At 39.9% G+C, this 27,650-nt stretch overlaps 1 protein-coding gene across 1 annotated transcript in view; it reads right to left on the reverse strand.

The window, feature by feature from the left end:
* The window catches only part of daam2 (dishevelled associated activator of morphogenesis 2), a 190,111-nt gene that overhangs the window by 88,651 nt on the left and 73,810 nt on the right, over nt 1–27,650 (reverse strand). Inside the window, 2 exon segments of the mRNA XM_052153546.1 lie at nt 14,306–14,400; nt 19,641–19,715. Of these exon segments, the coding sequence (XP_052009506.1) occupies nt 14,306–14,400; nt 19,641–19,715 (170 nt within the window).

The raw sequence follows: 27,650 nt of genomic DNA on the forward strand, positions 1-27,650 counted from the left end.
TATGAAATATGTGAAAAAATTAAACATGCTTAAATATTTTGGCTACATCCATAGGGAGGGACGATCTAACCTGTCTAAAGTTTGCCAAGTTATATTTTTTGTCATTTTTTTGATGTGCTTCTTGAAGTTAAGATTCGAATCTAAAATTATGCCAAGATATTTATATTCAGTAACTATATCAATTGATTAATTTTTAATAAAGATGTTGGCAGTTTGAATCTGCCCCTTAGTTTTACAAAAGAACATACCTTTTGTCTTGTTAATATTCAAGGTAAGACAAGATTGTTCAAGCCATTCAACAACACCTTGCATGGCATGAGTTAATTTCTTAGCTGCTAGCTGAGCATTTTTTGCATGTGTGTACAGAACAATGTCATCGGCATATAGTTGTATATCAACTCTGTGACAGCGTTGTGGAAGATCATTAATATAAAGACTAAAAAGTAAAGGAAATATAACTGGAGCGTGGATCTTTAATTCTAACACACTGCATCCTTTTTGACAAGTAAGATGAGAGCCATGCTAGTGTTTGTGCTGAAAAATTTAATTAAGAAAGCCTGGAAATAAGGACATTATGATTCACTGTATCAAAGGCTTTACGCAAGTCCAATAATACAGCGGCAACAGCTCCTCCCTTATCAAGTTGTGTTCTTACTTTTTCTGTGAAGTGTAAAATGGCTGTTTCTGTGCAATAGTTCTTCCTGAAGCCAAATTGCATGTCATTTAAGGCAGGGTTGCAGTTATTTAAATGTGTTGTCAGCTGCTCTATAATAGTTTTCTCCATAACCTTTGACAGTACTGGTAATATACTTATCAGTCTATAATTACTTCCTTCATAGTGGTCTCCAGATTTGAAGATAGGTGAGATAACTGCATGTTTCCAGTTATCAGGAAATCAGTTGTGTGTAAAGTTGCATTACAAGCCATTCAAACATTGGCAAAAAAAAAGTTATTTTTACATACTGTACCTTTAAAATTCACCATTGTGAAGTAAAGACAACATTATCATTGAGCAGTTGCATTTAAAATATTAAACAGGGCATCAGGACCGGACTGGCTCATAATTTCATGCTGGTAATTTCTGACTCTTCCTGTGTAACGATCGTTGCTGTGTGTTCATGTTTGTCACATTATGGGGCAGTGTGCCCTTTAAGAGAGATGTTACGTCACTCATGACGTGTACTATGCGGGATGACATAGTTGGAGATGAGATGAGGACATTGTAGATGCTAGACGTGCTCTACCCTTTTTTTCTGTATATTTTATACGTTTTGTGACGCTAAGGAAGAGTAGCTCTCATGTATGAGAGGATTGCATTGCCTGTGCACTTATCATTAAATGTGCGTGATACACATTCAGCCTTCAAGCTCTTTCTTCCCTCGATTACTCTCGAGTTATCCGGTCCAAGCGTTACAATTGGCGCCCGAACAACTTGAAGCTGGATCCGTCATCTACGTGGAACCTGGTTGTGGCAGCGGGGGCATGGTCAAGCGCCCGTCCGGGAGAGAAAAGCGGTAAGGGCGCTCACACCTGAGCTAAATTATGTCTAACACCTGTCTCTAATTGCAGTAGAGCGAGGAGAGCGGATAAAAAGCCAGCAGCCACAGAGCAGAGGAAGACCGACCTACAGCAACCCAGCGTTTCTGTGTTGATGTGTGTGTGTGTGTGTACACGTTATAAAAGACAATAAAAAAAGGCTTACCTTGTGCCGGAGACCTGTTTTCCTGTCCTCTTTTGGAGAAAGTTACTACACTGGTATTTCTACATCTCCGGTCGTTGGAACGATCCGTCTGGTACGACAGAGACTGGTGAGATTAGCTCGCTAATGATGGACGACAGGTGCACGGATCGCGTGCTATGCTGTGTGAGCGGAAAATTTTACACTTCAGTCTGATTGTATTTGTTTTTTTCCCTCATCGAAATAACCGTGTGCTACGTTTTTTTTTCCTCTTCCTAACTGTTCCCAAACGCGGATTGACATTTTTGCTCGTAATTTTTGTGGAAATTTCAGTAGAAATATATATATATATATTAATTTTTTTTTTTTGCATCTTTTTGCTTTGGGTGTGGGGACATTGAATATGTTTCGTGCACAAACGGACAGTGCGGCCTGTTCGCTTTCATCTGAACTGTATTTGTGAGCAAGGAACAAACGGACAATTGTTGAACTGTTTTCTTGTTTTTCTATTTTCTCCAAATCCATCGTGAACTGAACTTTATGATGTGAACAGGCTGATTTCTAACTTTTTGAACTCAATTGCGAGGTCGAGTGACTTTGAGAACTTTCTATTCACTCTGAGGCAGCGTGTTCTTGCCCTGAATACACTGAAGGACAATATAATAACTGAAAAAAGGTTAATCTGTATGGTTTTGGTGACATTATTTTTTTTTTCTCTCTACACAGTTTGCTAAATTTTGTTTGAGATTCTACTGATGCTGTGTATTTTAATGTTAATTTACATTTTCTGGGTTACATTGTGAATGTTACGGGTTGTACTGTTGATTATGTGAGTAATACCAGTAGAATCCTTGCATCTGTACTGCACCAGTCAAGGCTCGAGCCACCTGTATTCACTGGTGATGGACATGTAAGCCCAGAGGACTGGCTCCAATCAGTAAATGTTTACAGAACCTCGCTTGACTTAACTGATGCCCAAATTCTTCTAGAGCTGCCACGATTCTTGTCGAAGGAACCAAAGAAATGGTTCACTGTCCTTGACTCATGTTGTCACGTGGTCACAGTTCTCTGATTTCTTCAGGACAGTCTTTCTTCCTTCCAACAGTCAGGAGCAGATATTAAGAGGCATCTTAGATCGCATACAGAGCCCTGAAGAGCCCCTACCTACCTTTGTTGCCCACATGCTAAGTGAGTTCAAGAAGCTAAAAACACCCCCGCCAGAGCGAGAACAAATTAACCTCATTACTAAACATGCCCTTGAAAAATACAGAGTTGCACTCTATGGAACTTCTGTCTCCTCAGTCATGGACCTCCTTCTGAGAGCTCATGAGCTCCATGTAGTCATTGGACCAAATGGTTGTTCCCCAACTTCAGCGCAGAGTAAAGCTAAGCTTGTTAAAGACACTTACTGTTACAAGTGCTCATGTCCTGGCTTCACTTCACGCACATGTCCAGACTGCAACCTACTTCCAGGAAAGAGCTCACGACAACGAAGCGAGTCTCCTGATGTGCGTTCAGGACCTTTTCCCGATACAAGAGACAGAGACCGATTTGACAGCTGTGATACAGGTGAAAATACCCCCTTTGTCACGCATCAGGGAAACTACAAAGGGGGGAGGATGATTCGCGGAGGCAATCCTCCCTCCAGCAAATAAATTCGCCTCAATTGACTTACTGCGCTGTTCCTGCACAACCTGTTCTTTGTCATGTGGAGGATCCCACATCCTCTTCCTATTGGAGCACCCCATTTACTGTTAAAGTTAACCTACGTGGCCAGGTGCTGGATGCTACAATTGACACTGGCGCATCACTTTCTGCAGTGCAGGCAGACATTATTCAGAATCATGGCGGATTGAAGGGTAGAGTTCAGCCATGGACTTCTCCCCCTATACAACTGGCAGATGGTGGAGCATGCCAGCCAGTGGGGCTTACATGGTTGGCTTTTGGCTTCATGGGTCAGCGGTTTTATCATCGGTTTGCTATTGTGCCACGCCTTTCCTCTACATTGGTCCTAGGGATGGACTTCATGTTGCGTGCTTCCATTTCCATTCACGTCCCATCTAGAACTGTTGTAATGGGCGATAATCCTTTGTTCATGGAGAATTTGGATAGCGGAGCAGACCATGAGTCGGATGACAGTTTAATGTTCATGGAAGTTCCTTCGTCAGCACTTCATGATAAAATTGAGGAAGCGTGTCTGTGTACTGCTGAAAAAAAACAGTTGGCTGACCTAATTGGAAGCTTTCCAGATCTCTTCGACGGTCATCTGGGCCACACCACTCTAGCTGAGCACTCCATTGACACGGGAAATGCTAAACCTGTTCACCTTCCTCCTTATCGTACTTCGCCAGCTAAAAAGCGATTGATCGAGGACCAGATAAAGAAAATGTTACATGAAGGCATTATTGAACCGGCTACGGGTCCTTGGGCTGCTCCTGTGGTGCTGGTACAAAAACAATGTGGTGAACCACGGTTTTGTGTGGATTATCGTGGGTTAAACCAGCTCACTACTAAAGACCCTTACCCATTACCAAGAGTTGACGAGTCCCTTGACTTCCTATCACGTGGGAAATTCTTGACGACAATTGACCTCGCTCGGGGTTACTGGCAAGTCTCCATGGCAGAAGACTCGAGACAGAAGACTGCTTTTGTTTCTCACTGTGGACTGTTTCAGTTCCGAGTGCTTCCATTTGGTTTGTGCAATGCACCGGCGACCTTTCAAAGGCTTATGAACAGCGTTTTGGCGGGACTCATCTATAAGTCCTGTGCGGTTTACCTGGACGACATTGTTGTGGCGTCGCCCTCTTTCAAGCAGCATCTTGTGGATCTGAAGGAAGTGTTTTCGAGGCTCCAGTCAGCCGGATTGTCCATTAAACTAGCCAAATGCCAGTTCTGTCGCAGTGAACTTACCTTTTTGGGGTATCGGGTCTGTCCGAGTGGCATCTTACTGGAAGAAGGCAAAGTGAAGGCCGTAACAGATTTTAAACCACCTGTAAACGTGAAGCAAGTGAGACAGTTCCTAGGCTTGACTGGTTACTACCGCAGATTTATGCAAGACTACGCCCGCCTTGCCCTAACCACTCTTCAACCTCACAAAAGCCGACGTACCTTTCGTCTGGGACAGTGCTTGTCAGGATGCTATGGACACTCTAAAAGGAAAGTTAACTTCAGCGCCTGTGTTAAGTTTTCCCGATTTCAATCTCCCATTTTTCATCCATGCGGATGCCTGTGATGCGGGCCTGGGAGCTGCGTTGATGCAGAAAGATGAAAATGGTAGAGATGTTGCTGTGGCCTACGCGAGTCGAGCCTTGCATAAAGCCGAGAAGCCTTATTCCACACCTGAAAAGGAGTGCCTTGCTGTTATTTGGGCCCTTGAGCACTTTAGACCTTATGTTGAGGGCCTCCACGTCACTATCTTCACTGACCACAGTGGACTTCAGTGGTTAATGTCCCGTCCGAATCCCACTGGACGTCTCGCTCGTTGGTCTCTCCGCCTTCAGGATTTCGATTTCGACATTGTTCACAAGCCTGGTGATCGAAACAAAGTGCCTGATGCCTTGTCTAGAAACCCACTAGATGTTGAGGAGTCGCCGATGGATATACTCCCTGATTACGCTGTGATTGGTGGTCTTGATCTCCGAACACTCTCTTCTGTGACTCTTACAGATCATTCTCATATCAGACAGCTCCAACTGGATGATCCAGTCACAGGTGAAATCCTCCGTAAAATGGAGGCTGCGCTTGAAAAAGATGACACTGATATATGCTCCGAGTACTCCATTCAGGATGGTCTGTTATACTTCAATGATAAAAAAATGCTTGCGGTATCCACCCTTTGAAAGAGTTGAAGTTGTACGCTCCAGAGTCGCTCAAAGGTACCTTGCTAAAGTATTATCATGATCATCCTACCGCAGGTCATCTGGGAATTACTAAAACTTTAGCCCGACTGAGAATGAGATTCTTCTGGCCCAAAATGGCATCAGAAGTAAAAAAATATGTGACATCCTGTACAGTTTGCCAACTGACGAAACCAAGCCAAAGAAAGCCTTCCGGTCTGATGGTTCCAATTCGGCCTCAGAAGCCTTGGGAGTATGTGGGTGTTGATTTTGTTGGCCCTCTACCTTGTACATCCAGAGGGAATGCTCACATCTTGGTGTTTGTTGACTACTTTTCAAAGTGGGTCGAGATAGTTGCTGTACGAGAAGCCACGGCTCAAGTAGCTGCCAGCAAACTACTGAGTGAAGTTTTCTCCCGTCACGGGGCCCCCACTTACTTTATTTCGGATAGAGGTTCCCCTTTTGTGAGTGAACTGTTTGGACAGATGCTTACTGCCTTGGGAACTGAACATCGACTGACTACTGCATATCACCCGCAGACTAATGCAACAGAGAGGGTGAACCGTACTCTCATAACAGCAATTAGAGCGTACGTGGATGAGAAACACACCTCCTGGGACAGATATATCCCACAAATTTGCTTTGCACTAAGGACTGCACCTCATGAAAGCACGGGTGAAACTCCGGCCATGATGTTATATGGGAGAGAGTTGGACACTTCACTAGATCTGGTCACTCAACCAGCCTGGGTTGGGATGGAGGAGACTGAAATCCCATACTCTGAACGCTTGAGGTTGTCGCTGAAAGAAGCGCATGATCATGCCAAGTTGGCTCTGGACGCTGGTCACGAAAAAATAAAGCTGCACTATGATAAGAGGCGCAGATCAGCTTCTTAAAACGTTGGTGACCTTGTCAGAGTGAGAACTCACCCCAAATCAGACGCTTTAGCCAACTTTACCGCTAAACTAGCACCCTTGTATTCTGGTCCATACCGTGTCAGTAAAGTTTTGTCTGACGTGAACTGTAGGCTTACAAAGTTGAACACTGGTGAGGATGCTGGAGTCTTTCATGTTGTAAATATGCAGCCTTTACACACTCGAAACTTGTGTGACAATAACGTGATGAATGTGCCTCAGTTTGCATCTGAAACGCCCTTTGATGCATCTGATGAATGTTAGCAAACAACTCACTTGAATGGGGACATATCTCAAGAGTCATACACTGCTCTACCCGATGAGAACTTTGATTGTGACGACTTCACTGACACAGTTCATGACAATGACGTTAGTGAGTCTATAGGTATTACATACCTCCCTGACTTTAACCTTGCTCCAGAGAATTCTTGTTACAACCTCAGACCTAGGTTAGCCCCTAGAATTACTTCTGGTTGGTCAAACAGTGGATGGACTAATGACTATCATACTGACAGATTGGACTTTAAGTAATATTGAGTTTGATGGTTTGAAATGTATCTTCTGAAATGTTTTGTACAAGGAGGAAATATAAACATGTACATTTGAAGGTGGTTCCTAAGTTCATGTTATGTTCAAAAGAAAAAGGAAAATTGTATTTTGCACATATGGTATATTGTCACAGGTTTTTTTGTTTTCTATGAGCATGCTTTTGGAGGGTATACTGTGTAATGTGTTGCTCATGCTGACATGAGCTTGACATGAGTTATGTGCTTATGTTGTTCGGCTGGGGACAGCCTTTTCTTGCAGGGGGAAACTGTAACGATCGTTGCTGTGTGTTCATGTTTGTCACATTATGGGGCAGTGTGCCCTTTAAGAGAGATGTTACGTCACTCATGACGTGTACTATGCGGGATGACATAGTTGGAGATGAGATGAGGACATTGTAGATGCTAGACGTGCTCTACCCTTTTTTTCTGTATATTTTATAAGTTTTGTGACGCTAAGGAAGAGTAGCTCTCATGTATGAGAGGATTGCATTGCCTGTGCACTTATCATTAAATGTGCGTGATACAGCCTTTCAGCCTTCAAGCTCTTTCTTCCCTCGATTTCTCTCGAGTTATCCGGTCCAAGCGTTACACCTGGACACCCAATAAACCCACAACAAATTTTAAAACCACAGTTGATGTTTAGGATATTGATTTAACAATACACTTTACACTAAGGTTGTATATGTTATATAACTAGATCGCTGACATGACGGTAAACTGCCAGGTGAAGTCACTGGATGTGTTTGAGCTGCCATCTTGGTATGCCCAAACTGATAGAGCATCAATGACTGACAGTTGAAAATGACCGGCTCCGACCTCCGGATACGACAGTCGCATCTCGCCCTCTAGTGACAATCATGTTTAATGTTTAATTTGGATAAATTAAAGGGAGAAAATATATGCGGATCGCGATGTCAGAGCATTCACCTGCCCATGTGTTCAGGCTATCAATCACCAAAGGAAGTGGCAAACTGTCCACAGTTTTAATGTAAGTAGAAGATCTAATATCTGCTTATTTTAGGTGACCACGCATCCTTTCCACAGAGTGACTTTAACCCCCATATAGTGTTGGGGTCAAAAATGGCCCCTTTTGAACTTTGCTTCTTTAAGAAAACATGGTTTCCTTCATCTCAGCAGCATAAGGTTTTGGTGACTTTTCCTACATTTTATATCCGCGCACACACACACACACACACACACACACACACACACACACACACACACACACACACACACACACACACACACACACACCTATAGATTCTATCCCCTACCCCTAAACCTAACCCTCACAAAAAAATTCTGCATTTTTACATGTTCAAAAAAGCATTGTTTAGTGTGTTTTTGTGAAGCGATTTGAATTATGGGGACACTAGAAATGTCCTCATATATGACATTTATAGTGTAATACCCTTGTAATTACCAGTTTGTAACCACCCAAGCCTGCCTGCCTGCCTGCCCGCCCACACACACACACACACACACACACACACAAACACACACACACACACAAACACACACACAAATGAAAGGGTGAGACAAAAATACTTAGCACACACAAAACATGATCTCACACATACACTTACACAGACACACACAGATCAAAGGCTGAGTTCGAGACAGCTTACAATTTCCACTGTGAGAAAGTTTATGCTTAGGGGTGGGAGGGGTGTTTGCCATTGAAAAATGTTCATTATAATTCTTATGTATGTACACAAAATAAATTATCTATTAATACCTGTTCATATCTGTATATTGCTGTTGGTTTTATTACAATTTTTTAAGTTAATTTGCCATTTAGACATTGATGCATTTGGCAGACTCTTTTATCCAAAGCGACATAAAGTGCACTTATTACAGGGACAATCCCCCTGGAGCAACCTGGAGTTAAGTGCCTTGCTCAAGGGCCCAACAGTGGCATCTTGGTGGTGCTGGGGCTTGAACCCCCCACCTTCTGGTCAGTAACCCTGAGCCTCAACCACTGAGCCACCACTGCCCCGCACTTGTTGCGCATGTGATAGAGGGATAGAATATGCACTCTTATTCAAGTGACTGCGAGAAAAAGGAAATTTTTTATGAAAAAATAAAATAAATATCAAACAGTTTGAAATTACACTGCCGAAGAAGATCTGGTTAGTAAAAAGAAAAACAATGGGTTCAATTATCACTGATCATGGCCTGCATCTCCTTGGTCTAATGATGGACAACACTCTTAAAATAGAATACATAATAAATTGCCAACAAAAGCTTTCATCAGTCAACTAACAAAGGACAATGCATATATGTGAACTTCTGCAGTTTATCCAGGATGAACTTTAAAGACATTAGTAATTAAACTTACAGTTCTTACCAAATCTTTGTTTAAACACTGGCCCTTAACACTTACTTAGTTTAACTCCACTTAAGTAATATTGGTTATATTCATGCTGTTAGCCAGAGAGTAACTGGCCCCAACAGTGAGCATGGTTTCTCCCGAGGTTATTTTTCTCCATTAACCAACATCTTATGGAGTTTTGTGTTCCTTGCCACAGTCGCCTTCAGCTTGCTCACTGGGTTTCTAAATACAATTATTATTCAATTACTTATATTTATCATAATCGCATTTAATCAAACTACACAATGATCACTGATCACTCTAAGACATTATAGATATTACTTGAATTTTTGGTGCGTTTTATTAATGCATGATTTCCTGTAAATCCGCTTTCAAAAGATGTGTTGTGAAAAGAGGTATACAAATAAAATATGACTTAACTTTACTTGTGGTATTGAAGCTGGTATAAAAAATCATCACATTTCACTAAAGACTACTGAAATTTTGGTATTTTGATAAATGTATATATTTTGTGTATGGTATCTTGCTGCAATAACATGATGGAAAGTAGATCTCATTATTTAGAAGTTTGAGCACCCCTGCTGTAAATTATTAAGCTTGGAGGCTGTCCTTTATTTGACTACCATGCATACATATAACATAAAATAACCCCCTCTACCCAGAGCAGTTTACATTTCTGTCCCATATAATCTAGTTGATTGCATAGGTATAATAATATTAGGTTGGTCATGTCGTAATTTTAGAATACATCTGACATTTTGCTTGAGCATGAAACCAATGCATGTCCTTTTTTCTCTATGGACAAGTAACTTTTTACGCAGACAAGCGAATGAACAATATGCTTGTCCAAACGACAAGCAAATCACAATGCTTGTCGAGCCTGCATGTCATCTGTAGAGAATGCCATAAACAGGCTGCATCCAAAAGTGGAAGCACTATAGATCTCTTCCACCATTTACAACAGCACCATAAACTGCAGTACGAAGAGTGTGTTAAACTTTGTGCTGATGCAACCATAAAAGTCTTCTGCCCTGAAATAAAGCACAATGCAAGCTTCATTTACCATCTCACACGTGGCTTTGAATTACAACTGAACATTTAGCTCATCAAAATTCATGGTGGTTGTACGGCTGTGATAAGCCATTTCAAATTTGCATATCTTACACAGCACCACATCGTTGGGTCTCCGGCTAAAATACTCCCACGCTTTATATCACATGGGCAAGTTTTTTTAGCTACAGTTTGTTCTTCGGGGAATCCATGTTTAAACCGGTTGATGCCATTTTAATTATTCCATTGCAACGCACCGGCACATGTTATGAAAATCGACGTATTTCTGTAATCGATGACAATGATTACGTCGGTGAATTGTCCCAGCCCTACTTACATTCATTAGTTCTCCCAACAGGAAGTCGCCATTTAAAATTTTTTGAAAATCGCAAGCACTGAACTTTTAAATACTCCTCCTAGGGGACTCATGTGACTGGCACCAAATTTGTGCAACATCATGCCAAGACACTGAAGATGCTAAATTGAGGACAGATTTTTTTATATAATGGTGTTACCACGGCGAGGCGTTAAATTAATGGCAAAAAATGGGAAATGTGTCCCTTACAACAACTTTAAAAAAAGTAATTTAATAGTTTAAAATGTTGCTAATACATTTTTCCCAAATTGCATCTAAATTGGTTTATAATGATGTCAAATACTAAATGCATATGTCCACATTGCATTGTTTTTCGAAAGCCACCAGGTGGAAATGGACCCATGGTGATTGGGCCTGTCATCGCTGCTTGCAGCTAAAAAATTTTTAAATTGACATATAATAATGATATGGGCTGTCAATGTTTGAAATAATGTGTACAATTTACAAGCTATAGCATTGAGTTTACATTCAATTGTATAACAAGCGCTATAATGGTACTTTCACTTTAACAGTTTAAAGCACATCCCAGAGACTCGCATAGATGTTTCATTTATAAACGAGAGAGAAGTCTCTGTATTTTAGCACATCTGTGCTATTTGTAATCAAAATGTATATTTATTTAAAAAAAAATTATCTGACTGTAAAGAACATAAAGGATGTTAAAAGACACATTAATTAATGAAAGTGGAGTGTGGGATCTCATTTTTGATGGACATTAAACAGAAGAAAAGGTCAGTTTTAATCTCAAGTATTTTTCAACAAATCAAGGCAATCTTTCAGACTTTCCAGTTCTTAAATTTCTAAGAACTAAATTCAGGCACTTTAAACACTTCAAGGGCCTTGTGCGACCCATGTAGATAAAAAGCACAGTATGTTATGATCCTGCCATTTTGGTTTCGTTTTACGCAATGTGGCAAGTTTGTTTCCTCCACATCTCTCAGGTTGTCCTGTGTCAATGTGCTTTTGTTTTCCACCTTCCCTTGTGTTTCCCATAGGTGCTGCTCAGTAGCGCAATCAGCGTTGTCATGACAGCACTGTTCGCACAGCTTGTGATTATTGCCTGCACCTGGAGGCTGTTTCCCAGTCTCTGCCAGTGCTAATGGCCATGGAAGCCATTCCCCAGTCTCTGCCAGTGCTCACGGCCATGGAGGCCGTTCCCCAATCTCTGCCAGTGCTCAAGGCCACGGAGGTCATTCCCCAGTCTCTGCCAGTGCTCACAGCCATGAGGTCATTTCCGTCACTGCCAGTGCTCATTACAGTTTCCCTGCTTGATTCCGCTACAGTCCTGTAGCCATCTGTCTTCACTCCCATCCTGGGTCCGTCTGTGCTCGCTCCCTTACTGGAGCAATATGTCCTCACTCCCAATCCTGGAACCATCTGTCCTTGCTCTGCCTCTGCTCCCATCCTGGAGCCGTCTTTCCTCACACCTGTCATGGAGCCATCTGTCCTCGCTCCCATCCTAGAGCCGTCTGTCCTCGCTCCCATCCTGGAGCCGTCTGTCCTCGCTCCCGTCCTGGAGCCTTCTGTCCTCACTACCGTCCTGGGGCCTGCTCACCAAATCAAGCCATCACACCTAGTCATTACCACACTACATCAAGTCAAGCTCCTGCGTGGCTAGACACCACATCAAGTCAAGCAGCCCAGTCAAGTCAAGCAGTCCAGTCAAATCAAGCAGCCACTTCAAATCAAATCTTCACACCTAATCAAGATATCATGTCAAGTCAAACCAGCTGGCCCAGTCAAGTTACCAAGCCTAGCCAAGTCAAATCCCTTAGTCAAGCCACTAAGCCTAGCCTAGGTGTTCCACCATGGTCTATCCTGCCGATCCCATCTTGGACCATCCCTCCAGCACCACCTTGGGCTGTCATGTAAGCTTTGCCCAACTTTGTTTTCAGATTTTTGCTCTGTCTTGCCTGTTCTGTGTCTTTTAGTACCCTGCTCCTTACCTGGACTCATTTCCCTGGAAGCTAGACTCTGTCCTGCCGGCACCACCCTGTCTGTCCTGCCAGTCCTACCTTGGACCTTACCCTAGTTTTCTGTTTGTTTGGACACTTGTTTCTTTTCCTTGTCTGTTCTGTGTGTTGTAGTGCCATCCACCTTTTTCTTTCTAACGTCAATGATGATTCTGAGAGAAAACATGCCCTGTTGCTATAGCAATAAACGCAACTTCCATAAATGTCTGATTGAAAGGTAAAACCCACGCTCTCATTTCAGATAATTTTGTGGTTATTTTTCATTAACACCATTAAGTTAAAGAGGGTAAACGTAATCATTCAACTGATCTGTGCACAAGCATTTAGACAGTTATGTTAGCTGCACATCCTTGAATTAGCTGGTTTTCCATGCATTTACTTGAACCACTCAAACAATGTAAATGATATGACCCATTTTAGGGGATTTGTGATTTCATTCATTTATTTATTATTGAATGCCAAATAAAAAAATTACTTGGGTGTCAATAATATAAAATAATAAGAAATTAATAAATAAATATATAAATAGTTAAAAATCAGGACACCAGACCACCAGTATTTCCCCCGGTGTTCTGATGGCCAGTCCGGGCCTGCAGAGCATGAACATAGTGCCAACTTAATATAACAGAGGATGTAAAAACGTGAAAATGAACGGCTTTTATTAGCCCGTTAATGAAAGAATGAAGCTGCAGGTGATTTATATAATTTATGGAGGTACAATTCTGAAGAAAACCAAAAAGTGAGTGTAAAAAGAATTTCAATTAACATTTTTTTTAATGGTACTAAACTTAATAAAAGCAGTTTTATCCAAGAAGAACAGTCTTTTTAATATTTTGAAAAATTCTCAAGGATTTAATGAATAGCTATGCTGTCTCTGCAAATGTATGCAGTATTTGTTTTTTCTGAAGATCTATAAATATCTTTTTTTGTACAAAAAAAAAGTCTTGTTCAGGACATACTGCATGTCTAGACGGCTGGGGCCAGTGTGATTGGTGTCTCAGACTCTCCCTTTGTGACTCAGAGCTGCAGATCTGTTTGCTGTTATAGTCTGCTTGATGAAAGAGACTCTGAACTGCTAGTTTAATCTGAAACTTCTGATGAGAGCATGGACTCAGAAGAAATATGTCTCACAAAGACAAATAAATTAATCTTGAAGGAGAAAGAACAACATCGAAGTCTCATTTAAAGATTCTGACTGTTTTTAAATAAAAAATAAATAAATAAAAAAAAGGTACAGGAGGAACTGTAGGAAGCAGCCAATGATTATTCTAGCTGAATGAATGATGCACTGCAGTTCAGTTCAGTGCGTTCATGTGATGATCAGCCCACACCAGACAGTTATGGATGGGGTGAGGACAGATGCAGTAATGTTCACTCCCACTCCTGTCCTTCTATGCTACTTGGGGAACCCTAGATCCCTAAAGAAAGAAGTGTAGGCCGACTTCCCAAAAAGCCAGCCCAAAAAGTCTAAATCAGTTGTCTCAAACTGTCTGTTGAGTTGGTGCTCTTAATTCAAAGTATTTGATCCTGACTCTTGAAACTAGAAACCAGATTTATGAATCAAGAAAACAAAAAGGGTCACTGAGATCTCTTACCTCATTGGCTGAGTGCGGAGGGCTGTTTTTAGATCCTCTACCACCTTGTTGCGCATCTCCATTTCCTCTTCGTCAAATGCAAAAAGTGTCTGCATCTGATATAAAAATACAATTTAAAAATGTTATATGTAACTATTTTTTTTTTTAAATATTAATCTTTTAATAAAATGCACTAAATGGCAGATCAGTCATGCTTAAAAAAAACAAGACTTACTGCAAGCTACACTTGACTAATGACAATCACTAGTAGCTTTGTCATCGTATATCGTATATCTTAAGGTTGTCAAATACCATAAGTTTAGTCAAGCCACAAACATTTTCACTGCCATGTTTTTTGGACTATTTAAAATACATTAAATTTCACCAGACTGATTTGTTTTCCACTGGTAAAACATTTACATTCAGTGTTTTAACATCAAGATAATTAATATACCAATGAGACCTAATTTGCTTATAATAAGCAACCTGTGAGCAACTTTTAAAGAATGGCAGGCCATTGTCTGTAAAAAATCAGGCCTCAGGTGTCTTTTTACAGGATAATTTTTAGGTAATGGGGCTTCCCTTGCTAAAAATAACACATTCCAAAATCTGTACCATTATGGAGCCATGCAAAAGCCTATCCCCCCACTAAATCCTATCCCCTTTGGATCACATGATGTAGCCGTCTCTAAATACAGTCATAATTAAACAATAATATGTTTACATTTAATAACTTGTGCAGGTTATGCTAACTTATTAAGCTAATAAATACCAATAATAATGACCACTTATACCCTGTAATATGTGATATATAATTTTACACATTAATGTTGTTTTTTATTTTCATTGTAATTTTCAAGACTACAAACTTCAACAAGCACTTTTGTAGGATTTCTGATCAGGCATAGGGCACAGTCCTAGTTTTGTGAGGTGCCCTGTCAGTTCTCTAAAATATAATGCATGTCTCGGTTTCCTTAAATGTGTTTACCAATTATGAACAACATAAAACATAAACAAAACATATCATTAAATGCGTTCAAAACATCTGCTTAAATGCTTCCTTTTTTATTAAAGCTGATGTGTGTACTTCTTTTTAATGTAAAAATTTTGCACGCAAACTTTTAATTGTCACATAAAGTATAGTCCACACTGCTCCTTATTCTAGCTTATATACCTGTGCATAAGGACAACTGAAATGTGCGTACCTCCAGCCAATCAGATATGAGCTGGCTGTATATTAGAAGTGAGGAGTTAGATGTTGAAGTCTGGAGGTTAGGCCAGGTCTGTACTGTCATGTAGGCAAAATGTCTTCAAATCTAAATTGGTCGTTAAGGCTATGATGAGGTGTTCTGGAAGTCAAATTGTGTCAACTGAACTGGTCTTTGTAAATCTTTCCATATAATTAAGGTTGTTAATCTCCTTTGATTCACAAGCTTTCTGCAATTTTGGAAATATATGAATGAAGGAAATAGTAGTGCTCATAACAATGATTTATAATGTAAATAATTTACAATTTTAGTCCTATGTACTAAATATAGCAGCTTATACTGTATAAAGTATAGAAGCCATCCAAGTCTTCTTCCAAATGCTGCTTCTTCCAAGACTTAAGTTAAGAGGTTTCAGATTGAAAAGCTTTGTAGCAATATTTTTAATGTATCTGATCTGTGGAAGTAACATTTTCAAATTGAATGGCGAGGGAAAGCTCAGGTTCCCTCATGCGTGTGACCACATAAGTCTTAACAGTGTTTTATGAATGGCTGCTGGGAGTGAGCGTAATCTCAGTGTGTCGACACAGCACTGCCAAAATGAGCTCATCTAATAATTTAGCTACCAGATCTATTCCACAATCCAGTTGCACTCATGCACTCCTTTACTATGAAGTCATGTTGTAAAGTCAGACAGGATCCATCAAGACTTCAGTATAAAGAAACAGAGAGACCATTGAGCTGCTCTATTTTTCTCTTTCGCTTAATATATCAACACAACATGTCTACACATTACAGACAAAGCGTTATAAAAATAGCAGTCATATACTATAACAGTCATAACAGTCAATATTTGTTATTTATGTCAATGAAAAAATCCTGAAAATATGGGATCCCAAACCTCTGGGATTTCTCCAAGTATTATCATAGTGGATTATATGAACTGTGTACGTTATTCTTGGATTATACTGGGTCAGTGTGTGAGCTAGGAATTTATAATTCTTACAGGTGTCACCACAGACTCTTTTAAGAATAATTGTAGAAAGTAAAACTCTCTGAATTTGCTTGTGTATGGGTATGGTGGGCTAGTTCACTAAAGCTGCAATTAAAATCGTGTACAGTCAGACTATATACTGCACTTCAAGAATGCATTTCAAGGCCATTAAAAAAAAAGTGTATTATTTAGGTATGCAGGTAAGCAGTATAAGTACATTCCAGACTTGGGCATTGTCTCTTGACACACATACTGTATATGATGTAGCAGTCTTGTTAAACAAGCACAATTTTAGCACAGCACTTACAGTTGAAAAAAGGCATCTAACTAATTAAGCCTCCGAGAGGGATAAAGGCCGACTGCGGAGGATTGTGCGAGAGAGAGAGATAGTTTACGGACATGTCCGTCATGCGTGTGTGTTTGTCTATTAAGTTTATCATTAAAAATATTATTTATATTGTCAAGCCGGTTCTCGCCTCCTCCTTTCCATTGACTGCTCTACACTGGTGCCGAAATCCAGGAAGGAGGAGGGATACGATGTAGTAGAGTTCTCGCCACTACCGTCCACCCCAACGGAGCAGCCGTGGCCATCTGCCGGGGGACGAGGTGCCCGGGCGCCTGTAAGCGGACGACAGCTGCCAACCGCGAGAGGAGAAGGGGCTCCTAACCGACCGCCTGGAGTGGTGAGGGCCGCTGCCAGGGGTGGAGGAGTCCCCTACCAGCCGCTGAAACGCAGCGGGGTCTGAGACCGCCGACCGCGAGCAGGGAGGGGCTCACTGCCGACCACCTGGAGCGGGAGAACCGCTGCCAGGGGTGGGGGAGACCCCTTCTGTTCCCCAAGAACGCGGCGGGGCGTTCTGTCCGCCAGGGGCTGGAGGTCTGCCTCCGATCCGCCCCAAGAGACGCGGCTGTCATCCGTTAGAGGACTGGCCAAGGAACAAGCTACGGCATATCGGAGAACTGGCGAGTAAGTGTTTTTTTTTTTTAATCTCTCTCTCTCTCTCTCTCTCTCTCTCTCTCTGCATTGGCCTTTTCCCTCTCATTTTAATTTTACAGTGTTTTTTTGGAGGGGTTCTACACTGTTACAGGAAGTACCCCCCCTATTAAATTATTTTGGTTTCCCACCCCTTGTCCCCTCCCTCGTCCAGGTAGAAGGGGATGACCTGCTGGCAGACGGGGCAAGAGGCACGCTCCTCCCCAGGGAAAGAGGGTGGGGGGGGGGTACGTCATGCCGGGGGCTCCCCTGCCAGAGAGAACGAGGGACGAATGTGGCAGGGCGGAGGGTGATCGTGATCATACACACCCGGTCCCTTATCAGCCTAATAAAGCCTCCGAGAGGGTTAAAGGCCGACTGCGGAGGATTGTGCGAGAGAGAGAGAGATAGTTTACCGACATGTCCGTCGTGTGTGTTTGTCTGTTAAGTTTAGCATTAAAACTATTATTTATATTGTCAAGCCGGATCTCACCGCCTCCTTTCCATTGACTGCTTTACATTGTGGTTCTCTGCTGTTTTTATTTGTTATTATTTTTATCTAGCCTTTTGAATCTCAGGTCTCCATAGATCCAATGGCATTATGGTATAGTAAAGTGTGCTGTTGATGTGCATAATCTTGCCGGATGTAGTAGGTCATCTGGGTTTTTCTAGCCTACACTTATATGAATAATGAGGATTCTGACAGGCTAGTCCATTAGCATACTGTTTTTGAAGTACTATATAGTATGGAAGCATGTATACTTGAAATCAGCTAAATGGTTGCACAAATTTAGCATGTAGTATTTCAGCAAAATGCCATTAGCGCCATTTAAATTGCATGTTCGTCACACTTTTCTGATAATACACATCACTTTCTATGTAAATTAGGTGCATTACAGAATGTACCGGGTTCATAAATGTCTGGAAACACAATTTGCCTGACCTGATAAACATTACTGTATTAAGTAATACTGCCCATGGGAAAATGCAGATGAAATAAGTTTTGGGGGAGGAGCCAGCTGGCATCCGCCAGAGGATGGAGGAGAGGTTGAGGACTGCGCATCCGGGATCCGGCGAGCAAGTTTTTCTCTGTCGCCTCGCCTCACTTTTACCCTCAGCCCTTTCCCTCCCCTCGTCTCTCCCAGGGCTCAAGAAAGGTGGGGAAGACCTGACGGCAGGTACAGCCAGAAGGGCAATGGAAGAGTGTGACATGAGGAGGGCGGGGCTGGGACGTGAGGACACACGGCCGACCCGGAATTGGGCTAATCAGTCGGGAGGGGAATAAAGAGTAGCTGGATGCGTCAGTTCGAGAGAGAGAGAGAGAGAGAGAGAGAGAGAGAGAGAGAGAGAGAGACGCATGCGGCCGCGTTGCATGTGTGGCTATGTTTATGTTTGTTTTAAGTTAAGTTTCTGATTAAACTTTACATTGACTGTTCAGCCGGTTCCCGCCTCCTCCTTGCCTGTCCTTGAACGGTTACATTTAGTTACTTTCAAAGCCAATTAATGACTGCTAAAGCAGTTAAATTGACAATAATGAAGACAATTTGCGTACATGATGTACTACCAAACTCTAAAGCTGCAGGGGAATATTCTTTGAGAAGAGATTATCCCGTCAACTATGCCAATAAACACAAACATCTGCAAAATCAGTTAGCCTGTAAACAGTGTATGTTGCCAGGGGCAGCTTACATCTGCAAGCCAGTTTAATAAAATAATGCTGCACTGTAAAGAACATTTGAATGATTACAGTTTGTCCATTTGTCCCCGAAAATATGTCTGATGACATTTTACCAGCATGAACCGAATGAAAAATAATTATAAAATGAAAATATTTTGGCTGCTGGCCTTAGGTAATCGTAAAAAAAAATGTCAACCCAGACAACAGCACCATAACGGATCAGAAACACTGGATACATTAAACTAGTTCAGAACTCAATAAAATCAGATGGTTCTTTGACGGCACTGTGTCCAAACAAAACACGCCATTATTATTTATGTTACAAACTGTGCAGACATAATGTCTCCAAAGTAGAAAGGGTCATAGATTACTGAAGATAATCTCTGTGACACTCCACTTGAACCATATATCCTTAAGACCCTATTTAGAGTTTTTCCACCTCCAACTGAGTCAAACTTAAGTCTTATCATTAAAATTGTTTGTGATTGAGAGACCAAGATACTTACAGCTGCCATGGAGTTGATGCGGTCTATGTAGTAGTCAGGCCAGCTGGTAGCGAGCTTGTTGGGATCCTCTTGTTCCTAAGAGAACACAATCTACATCATTGAGATTCTATTTAAATTTTGCATCATGCATAAAAATCAGTCGTAATGCCTGCGCTGTGAAATATTAGATTTCCTGTGTGTGGGCATCTTGATTATCCTCTAGACCAGAGCAAAATATTGGCGTTCAATCAACCCACCAGGTTTTTTAATCTGCCATTTAAGGGATGTGCACTTTAACAGTTACAAAAGAGTCCAACAATATGTAATGTTACAATGATATCTGTACAGATGCAGATGAAGATAATTCATTAATAACTATATTCAATTTAAAGTTAAAACCAAATTAAAGGAATATTCCAGGTTCACAAGTCAAGCTCAATCGACAGCACTTATTGCATAATGTTGATTACCACAAAAAAGTATTTTAACTCGTCCCTACTTTTCGTTAAAAAATAAAAATAAAAAATCTAAGTTACAGTAATTCATTTTTCATCCACTTTTTGTGCTGTTCTGTTAGACAAAATCAAAAATGCATAAAATGTATTTATAAATTTTTTTTTTTGTCTCCTGCTCATTGCCATTCAAATGGCCTTTTACTGATTAAATGGTGTGTGTCATGATGTCATTCTTAAAACACAAAAGAAATCTGCCCTTGAGCATTTTCTATTCAGAATTGTGTGAATATCGCAAATTATGTAACTTTTTTTTGACCCAGATGTCACCACATATGTGTAAAATGGAGAAAGTGTTGGGACAATTTATTGAAATTGACCAGCTCACTGGTCACTTGTTTAATTTCACATAATAGCACAAGTAGGAAATATCAGAAGACGGTGTCAAAATGTTGAAGTAGGTCATCTGTATCTGGGATTATTATAAGAAATTTATTAGAAAACCTGGCAAAATAGAACAGAACTGGTGGCATTAGTGAGCCTGTAATCCTATTTTACACTCTAGAATTAAAATATGGTCGATCTGTTCACATTATTTAACTGAATTTGTCCCTGCAGAAAAAATGTAGTGAAATGTGGGGCTGTGGCGTACGAACGACACATAAATACCTCAACACTCCTCTTCAATTTGCTCAAATCACTCATTTATTTTTCTTTTACATGTGTAAATAGACACTCGATAGCATGAAATGCTTGAGAAACACTGCATTAAGTCCATACACAACAGCCAGTGTTATCTGCAGTCATTTTTCAAGATGTTGGAATTTAAACTGTCCACTTCTTCCAAAAAAAAAAATCCAAACTTGGAATGAATTTCAGTGTCTTTTTATAACTTTTGGTATATGACCCCATATAGCACTGCTATTTGGAACTTCATCTGTATCTCTTCACTTGTTCTTTTTCTTCCTTTAAGTTAATTACTCCCTTCATATCCCTTTTCACTTATGTCTATTTTAATCTGAATATTAGATTTTGGCAGTTTGGTTTAATCCATTGGTGCTGAATTTTATTTCTCTTTTTGTTTTTCTGTTCTGAAAACTAATGTCTATTATTGCAATACAATAATAAAGTGGTGCATCTTCTCATTGGCCATATCCACTTCAGACACTCAAACAACTTAAACAACCATAAAATAAGGCTTACAGGCTAGAAATCACATAATATTTTTCTGTTTAAGTTCAGCTCATAAATTATATGTCGACACTTGTGAAATTTTATAGATAATTTGCATTTCAATTAGCTATATTCTGATGCAATAAAACTTTTTAGAAAAAAAACCTTGGATGGAAAAGTAGTTAGTGAGACACACATTGGAAGTGAATGTGGCCAATTATTTGGAGAGTTTAAATGCAGAAATGTAAAGCTTAGTTTAGATTTATAATTTTTTTTTATAGAAACACATTCTTCTGTATAATTCTTCTGTTAAAACACATGTATTACTTGAGATGCAAAGTTGTTTAAATAGTCATTTTTAAAGTAATTTTAGGGTTTTGACATAACATTGTCATGGCAACGCAGTTGTAAAATTGTCTAAAACTATACATAGAAAAGGTTAGTATATGATTATATCGCTGTAAATTCATGTTTACATGCATGCTATTCATGTCTTGTGGCTATACTTTGAAAAAGTGAGTATTTTAATGTTAAAAAATTGGCCCCCATTCACTTCCATTGTAACTGCCTCACTGATGTTTGCTTTTTTTAAAGAAAAGGAAGGGCAAGTCAGAATTATTTTTTATGGAAATCCTTATTATTATGCCACAAATGCTGGCAATCTTAACTTGTTTTGACCCTGGAATATTCCTTTAAGCCATTTTTTCCGTCCCTCAGGCTCAGTGATCTGATGGCTATTGCTTGGCACATGTGAAATCCTGACATGCCATGACGAGTGAAATTGTTTATCCCCAAAGTGAAGAGACTAGATCAGGGTTTATTGAACAGACTGACAATCTGTAAAAAAAATAGAATGGTGCTTTAAAGCCTGAGGTCTGTGATAAGCCAAAATACCTCTGTTATCTTCACTACTCATGCATGATTTTATGGTTGTATTTTAAGTTAAAATCTTTTTGTTCTATCACCACAGGTCAATCGATACAGTTCAGTTGCTTATCTGTTATTAAAGACCCCATGGAATGGCTATATGAGCAGTTTTCTTTCCTGTGTTGATGATTTCCTATTGAAATATAAGGCTAGAGCGGGACTTATCAGAGGGCTTGTCCCTGTTTGAAAATAGCCAATAGGATTTTGTTTACATTACAGTTATGAACCATCTTTTGCTACTGGCTTTTGCCATGCCCCTTTTACATGCCCATGCGTGGAAAATTAATAATTACAATATTTGTTCCATTCTCAAAGAAAGCATGTATATGGCTAACACACATGGTCTAAACCGTCACAAATCTAAATTTTTTATTTTTCTTATATTGATCAATATGAATCAGGTAATTCAGTTAGTTATACTTCTCTGCAGCCTTTCCCAAGTCTAGATTTGTATTCTGTTTTGAATTCATGTAATACAGTTCTTTATATTCTTTTATAATTCACTTGTATCTACAACTCAGCTGTTTGTTTGTATCTTGCTGAATTATTTTTACCTTTTCACCTTTGTAAATTTCATACTGAATGGGCTGCCATGTACAACAAACATGAAATGTTTAAGATGGGAAAATATCATAAATATCTGGATATCTTCAGAGCAGCTTTGTGCACAACAACCCCCGAAAACAGAGTCAAGCCAGGCAAAACAACTGGCTAGGATGCATAACTTGCAAACAGATCCAAATGCAATCCGCTCCTTTCCGCTTGTGGTTTTAGATGTTTAACACCAAAGCAGAACAATGCTGGAACCAAAGAGCTTGGCCTGAACCCTGGTTCCATTCTACAATGTGTTTTTCCGATTTGTACAGCAATGCCATATGGCCTTGCAGCCAGACAACCATTTAATAAGTTTTCACGTTCTTCCCCTTGTATCACTTGTGGTCTCAAACATGTCACATTGCTCAAAAAATGTACCCAGGACAACTCACAAAGGTCATAAGAATACTCAAATTTCCCTCACTATTACAAACGAGAAGAAATAGTCGGCACAGTAGAGCTGTTCCTCCTGTGTGTCAACATTTAAGCTATTGAAGGAGCAAAAGTGGAGGTAACAATAATAAACATGGCCCCATGATTTTGGCCAGCAGAGTCCAGGTGTGGGTCAAATACAGTTTAGAGTAGAACAACTACAATGATACAAGGCCTTAAAAGTGAAACACAAATGGATTCATTTTCTATTACTTCATTCAGTCTTTCGTTTTAATTATCTGCAAACAACCAGGGCCAGTGCAAATTGCTTACATGACTTTCTAACAATATTGTCATAGAAAACAGAACTTCTGACAAGAAGGAATGTTCTGGGTTCAATACAATATAAGCGCTATCGATTGTCGATTTGCCCCTTAGTTTTTAAAAACAAGAAAGACATGTATACAGTAATGTGCCTGCACTGGAAGTCTACAGGGCAATGCAATGCAGTGGAATAAATTAAATTAATTTTGTTAAATTACACACTGTTTCAAACGTATTGCCACAAGGCTTAATCATTATACGTGTTCACATAAAATTACTTACCATCAGTGTTATTCTTTCTGGTAACTCCTGTCATGACCGTGTACATTTGCTAATCTCTGTAACTTTTGCTCTATCCTTGCTAGAAACCAGAAAAAGTAGCCATCTCCAAAGTACATGCAGCAAACTCACTAACACAAATGAAAAAACTAAAAGCTAAGTAGCATTCATCTAGAACAGTAGTCTCACCGCTGCAATGGTGATTTAGATGTTACAGCTTAAATAATACTTTTTGTACAGAAGTACTAATATAAGTAATTTCTGCAATTAACATCCTCTGGAATACCTTGACTTATAGACTTCAACTGTAAGTACATTACATTTTTGTTTGTTTTTACAAACTAAGAGAAATTATTGTCTGTGTTAATCGACAGCACGTCATTATAGCTATGCCAAGTGGCTGCTGAAAGAATTTAACTTATTGAACAAAGAACGCTCCTTCAAGGACAGTCCTATCGGGGCAACCTGAGGTTAAGGGCTCTGCTCAAGGGGTTCAAACCTACAACATTCAGGGTACCAGCTCAGAGATTTAAACATCTTTTTTTTAGAGCATTCTTTTTTCGGGATATTAAATAGCTAATAAAATAGCATACATTCAGTAAACAACCCTGTAAATGAAAAAGAGGAGCAAAAGGTGTGGGTGTTAACAAAAGTAAAAAATATGCATTTGGTTATAAGGTTCTATCTGGATGTGATTTTGTCAGCAAACAACATTTACAGAAAGCATCATTCCCTCAAAAGAGACCCTCAGGCCATTTTACACATGAACAATTAAACTGCCTTCAGGACTCCCACACAGTGCAATAATGTAAATAAATATCTCATGTACATATGTAAATTAACATATTTAATTCAATAAGTGTACATACCCCTATCTTGCACATTGCCAATTGCACATTTTATTGTATGCTAATCTATGTAATGTGTACAATGATTTGTATGTCTATTTATACTCTTACCTTGTTTTATATTCTGTGTCTCACTGTAATGTTCCGGGCGCACTTGTTTCTCCTATCACCCCCCCCCCCACACACACACACACACACAAACACACAAAAAAAGACCCCTCCTTGGGTACGTGAGAACATTTTACAATAAAGCTCATTCTGATTCATGAATTTATAAGTTGGTTTCTCTCATAAATGTCATATTCCCTCCAAAAACATCATCTAATGTTATAAAGGCAAACGTTTACAGTTTGGTTCTCAAAGAGTTATGACAATTCAAATTATGACAATGGTTGCATATCAGTTATGATGAGTGTCCCTTCCATGGCCCCACACTAAACATATTAATACACGTATACTGGGTATCCCCGTCTGAGAAGAAGTGTGTTGTGGATTCTGGAGAACAAATTTTGCTTTCATGTCTCAGCACAAGCTGCACTGCAGAGGGATTTGGCCACCATCAATATAGTAGCACATTCTCGGGGAGAGAAATTCAATCTCTGTCATGGCCAGGGTGAACCTGGGCTTGTGTGCTTGCAAAATGTTTCCGCCATATCGTCGATTTCTGTGGTTTTGTTTAAACATCGTTTCATCTCTCTGAGTGTACTCATGAGTGTTTATGGAGTTTTGGAGGATTGTTGGCTGAACTCGATTTTTTTGAGGGCACAACTATCAAATTCTAAATGTGATGATACAGGGATCCAAATATATTTGAAAAGGGCAGGCATTGTTTAACCTTACACGTAAACGACTAATGTGACGTGTAACAAACTTAATTGTCCTCGAAAGCGGTGACTATGGACATTTTTACAATGCGTTTTGCATCCTTGAAGGGCACTACAAAAGTGGACCACAATCCATGGGTGATTCCAAATGAAATTTTTTTTTTAAATTTTATAAATAAATCACAAAGGACCCTTGTAATAGACTATTAGCAAAGGTCACATTCTTCTACTTATTTTTTATTGGCGGCTCACATTCTAAAATAGAGCATTACCACCATCTACTGTGGGTTATGGATAAAGGTCACATTCATGACCAAAGTTCAGCTATGAAACTCCATGTGGCACAAGCTGATAGGTTCTTTGAGCCTGTTATCTGTTAGCCAATCGGCTCACTCACATGTGACATGCTTAGCCAATTGGCTTGCATGGTGTAAGCTGATTGGTCATTTGACATGTAATCAACTACCAGTCAAATCACTGCATCCACTTTGTATGGAGAACTATGAGCGGTGTGCAGACTATTTATGTGGTGTGCCTATGTTCCAAATCAGTCATTTATGAGGTTTCACTCAGTTGTGATGCTACCTTGGAAGGAAGATTGTTCACTAGGCTTTGGAACAGAGTTTGTCTACATTTGTCTACATTTCTAACTTCTGCTTGTGGATTTTCAAAATTCAGCATTTATAAGGGCAAATTTATAAGGGCTTACACTCCTTGTAAGTTTAAATTGTGAAATAAATCTGATTCTGAAACCTTAAACTTATTCCATCTGCACAAGATAAACAGAATGTTATATGACATGAGGACTAAGTTGTATTTGTGGGCCAAACAAGGCTCTGTCTTCAATAACAGCTTGCCTCTCCAGAATCTGTCTGGCTAAAATCACATTAGCTCACAAATTGCTACCTGTCCAAAAGCCAGGGCAGTAACTGGCCCAGTTTTTAAGTCCAGACAAACATCTTTTCTGAATTCAAAATCTCAACATGTTGTCCTCTCCATTACCCTGCTATTCAATCACTTAAAGTTCCAATTTCCAGTACAAAAAAATTATCTTCTTGATTTTACAGTGAATTATTTCCACATCTCTCTGAAGTTAAATTCTACCTTAAGACTTCTAGTCAAGAAAGTTGGAATATGTCAAATTACTTGGGATATTATGGAACACTCAGAGGGTAGCTGGTTCTCCAGTCTCAATATTATGATACTCTTCAAAAGCAATATCCATTTTGAAAAAACAAAAAAGCTCATCTGAAGGCAAACCTGACTTTAACAAAGAAGTTTACATATTATATTTCCACATTTACAGTTTTGGTCCGTTTCCAGATATAACTGATCCATGAAGAAAATGCAACATTTAACTATTTTAGCCTATGTTTTGGAACAAATCATGCAAGCTACATGTCTGAAAACGCCCTAAATCGCACTATTACAATTATGCTCATGTAGTGAGATAGACTGCTGTCTGTTGAGTATAACGATTACTTTTTATGCAGGTCTCTAATGCGACCTGCATACAGTGTGGACAAGACAAGTGCTTTTGTCTGTTTTATTGTATCATGCCCCCACCTATCAGTGTTTGTTCGTGTTGTATATTAGGGTATACCTGCCACCTAAGCAAGCCTCACAGTCTAATGACCGCCCCCTTTCCAGTGTCGGACGCTTCTGCTCCAAAGGTACATGTTACTTGGATGGTAGGCTTACTGCTTCGCTCTGGCACCTGGAGCTAATATTAGTTTCTCTGTATGTGATAGTGGTTGTTTTGTGTGAGGCTCGTATCGAGTTTCACTGGCCAACCGCTGCCTTCCTCCAGTCTGCCTGTTCCATTTGCCATCTGTGTATTAGCAGCCGTATTTATGGCTGTAGCTCCAAGATTTTCAGTACGTGAAATCATTAAATACGATGGCAATTAAAACGTGCAGGTTTAATATTTTTAGCTTTTTATAATTGTTTGTACTTTTTATATGTTAAATAACTGCTCACATGTCTGCATTGAAGCTACAGGGCTGAATATCTGACCCTGCTGTTTTGTTTTTTTGTTTTGTTTCATCTTTGTTTTGTTTGTTTATGCTCTGTTTTGTTTTGTTTCCATTTCAAACTATCGTTGGCTCTGAAAGTGCTGTTTGGGACTCACAGTGATAAGTGAGATCATTATCTCTGTATGTGTATGTCTTAAGCCAATCAGATTGTCATGAGTTTAACATGAGCCATGTTATTTTGTTCCGATTGAAACCCTTTTAT

Source organism: Xyrauchen texanus, chromosome 22 (assembly GCF_025860055.1).
Source record: "Xyrauchen texanus isolate HMW12.3.18 chromosome 22, RBS_HiC_50CHRs, whole genome shotgun sequence".
NCBI classification, from domain to species: domain Eukaryota; kingdom Metazoa; phylum Chordata; class Actinopteri; order Cypriniformes; family Catostomidae; genus Xyrauchen; species Xyrauchen texanus.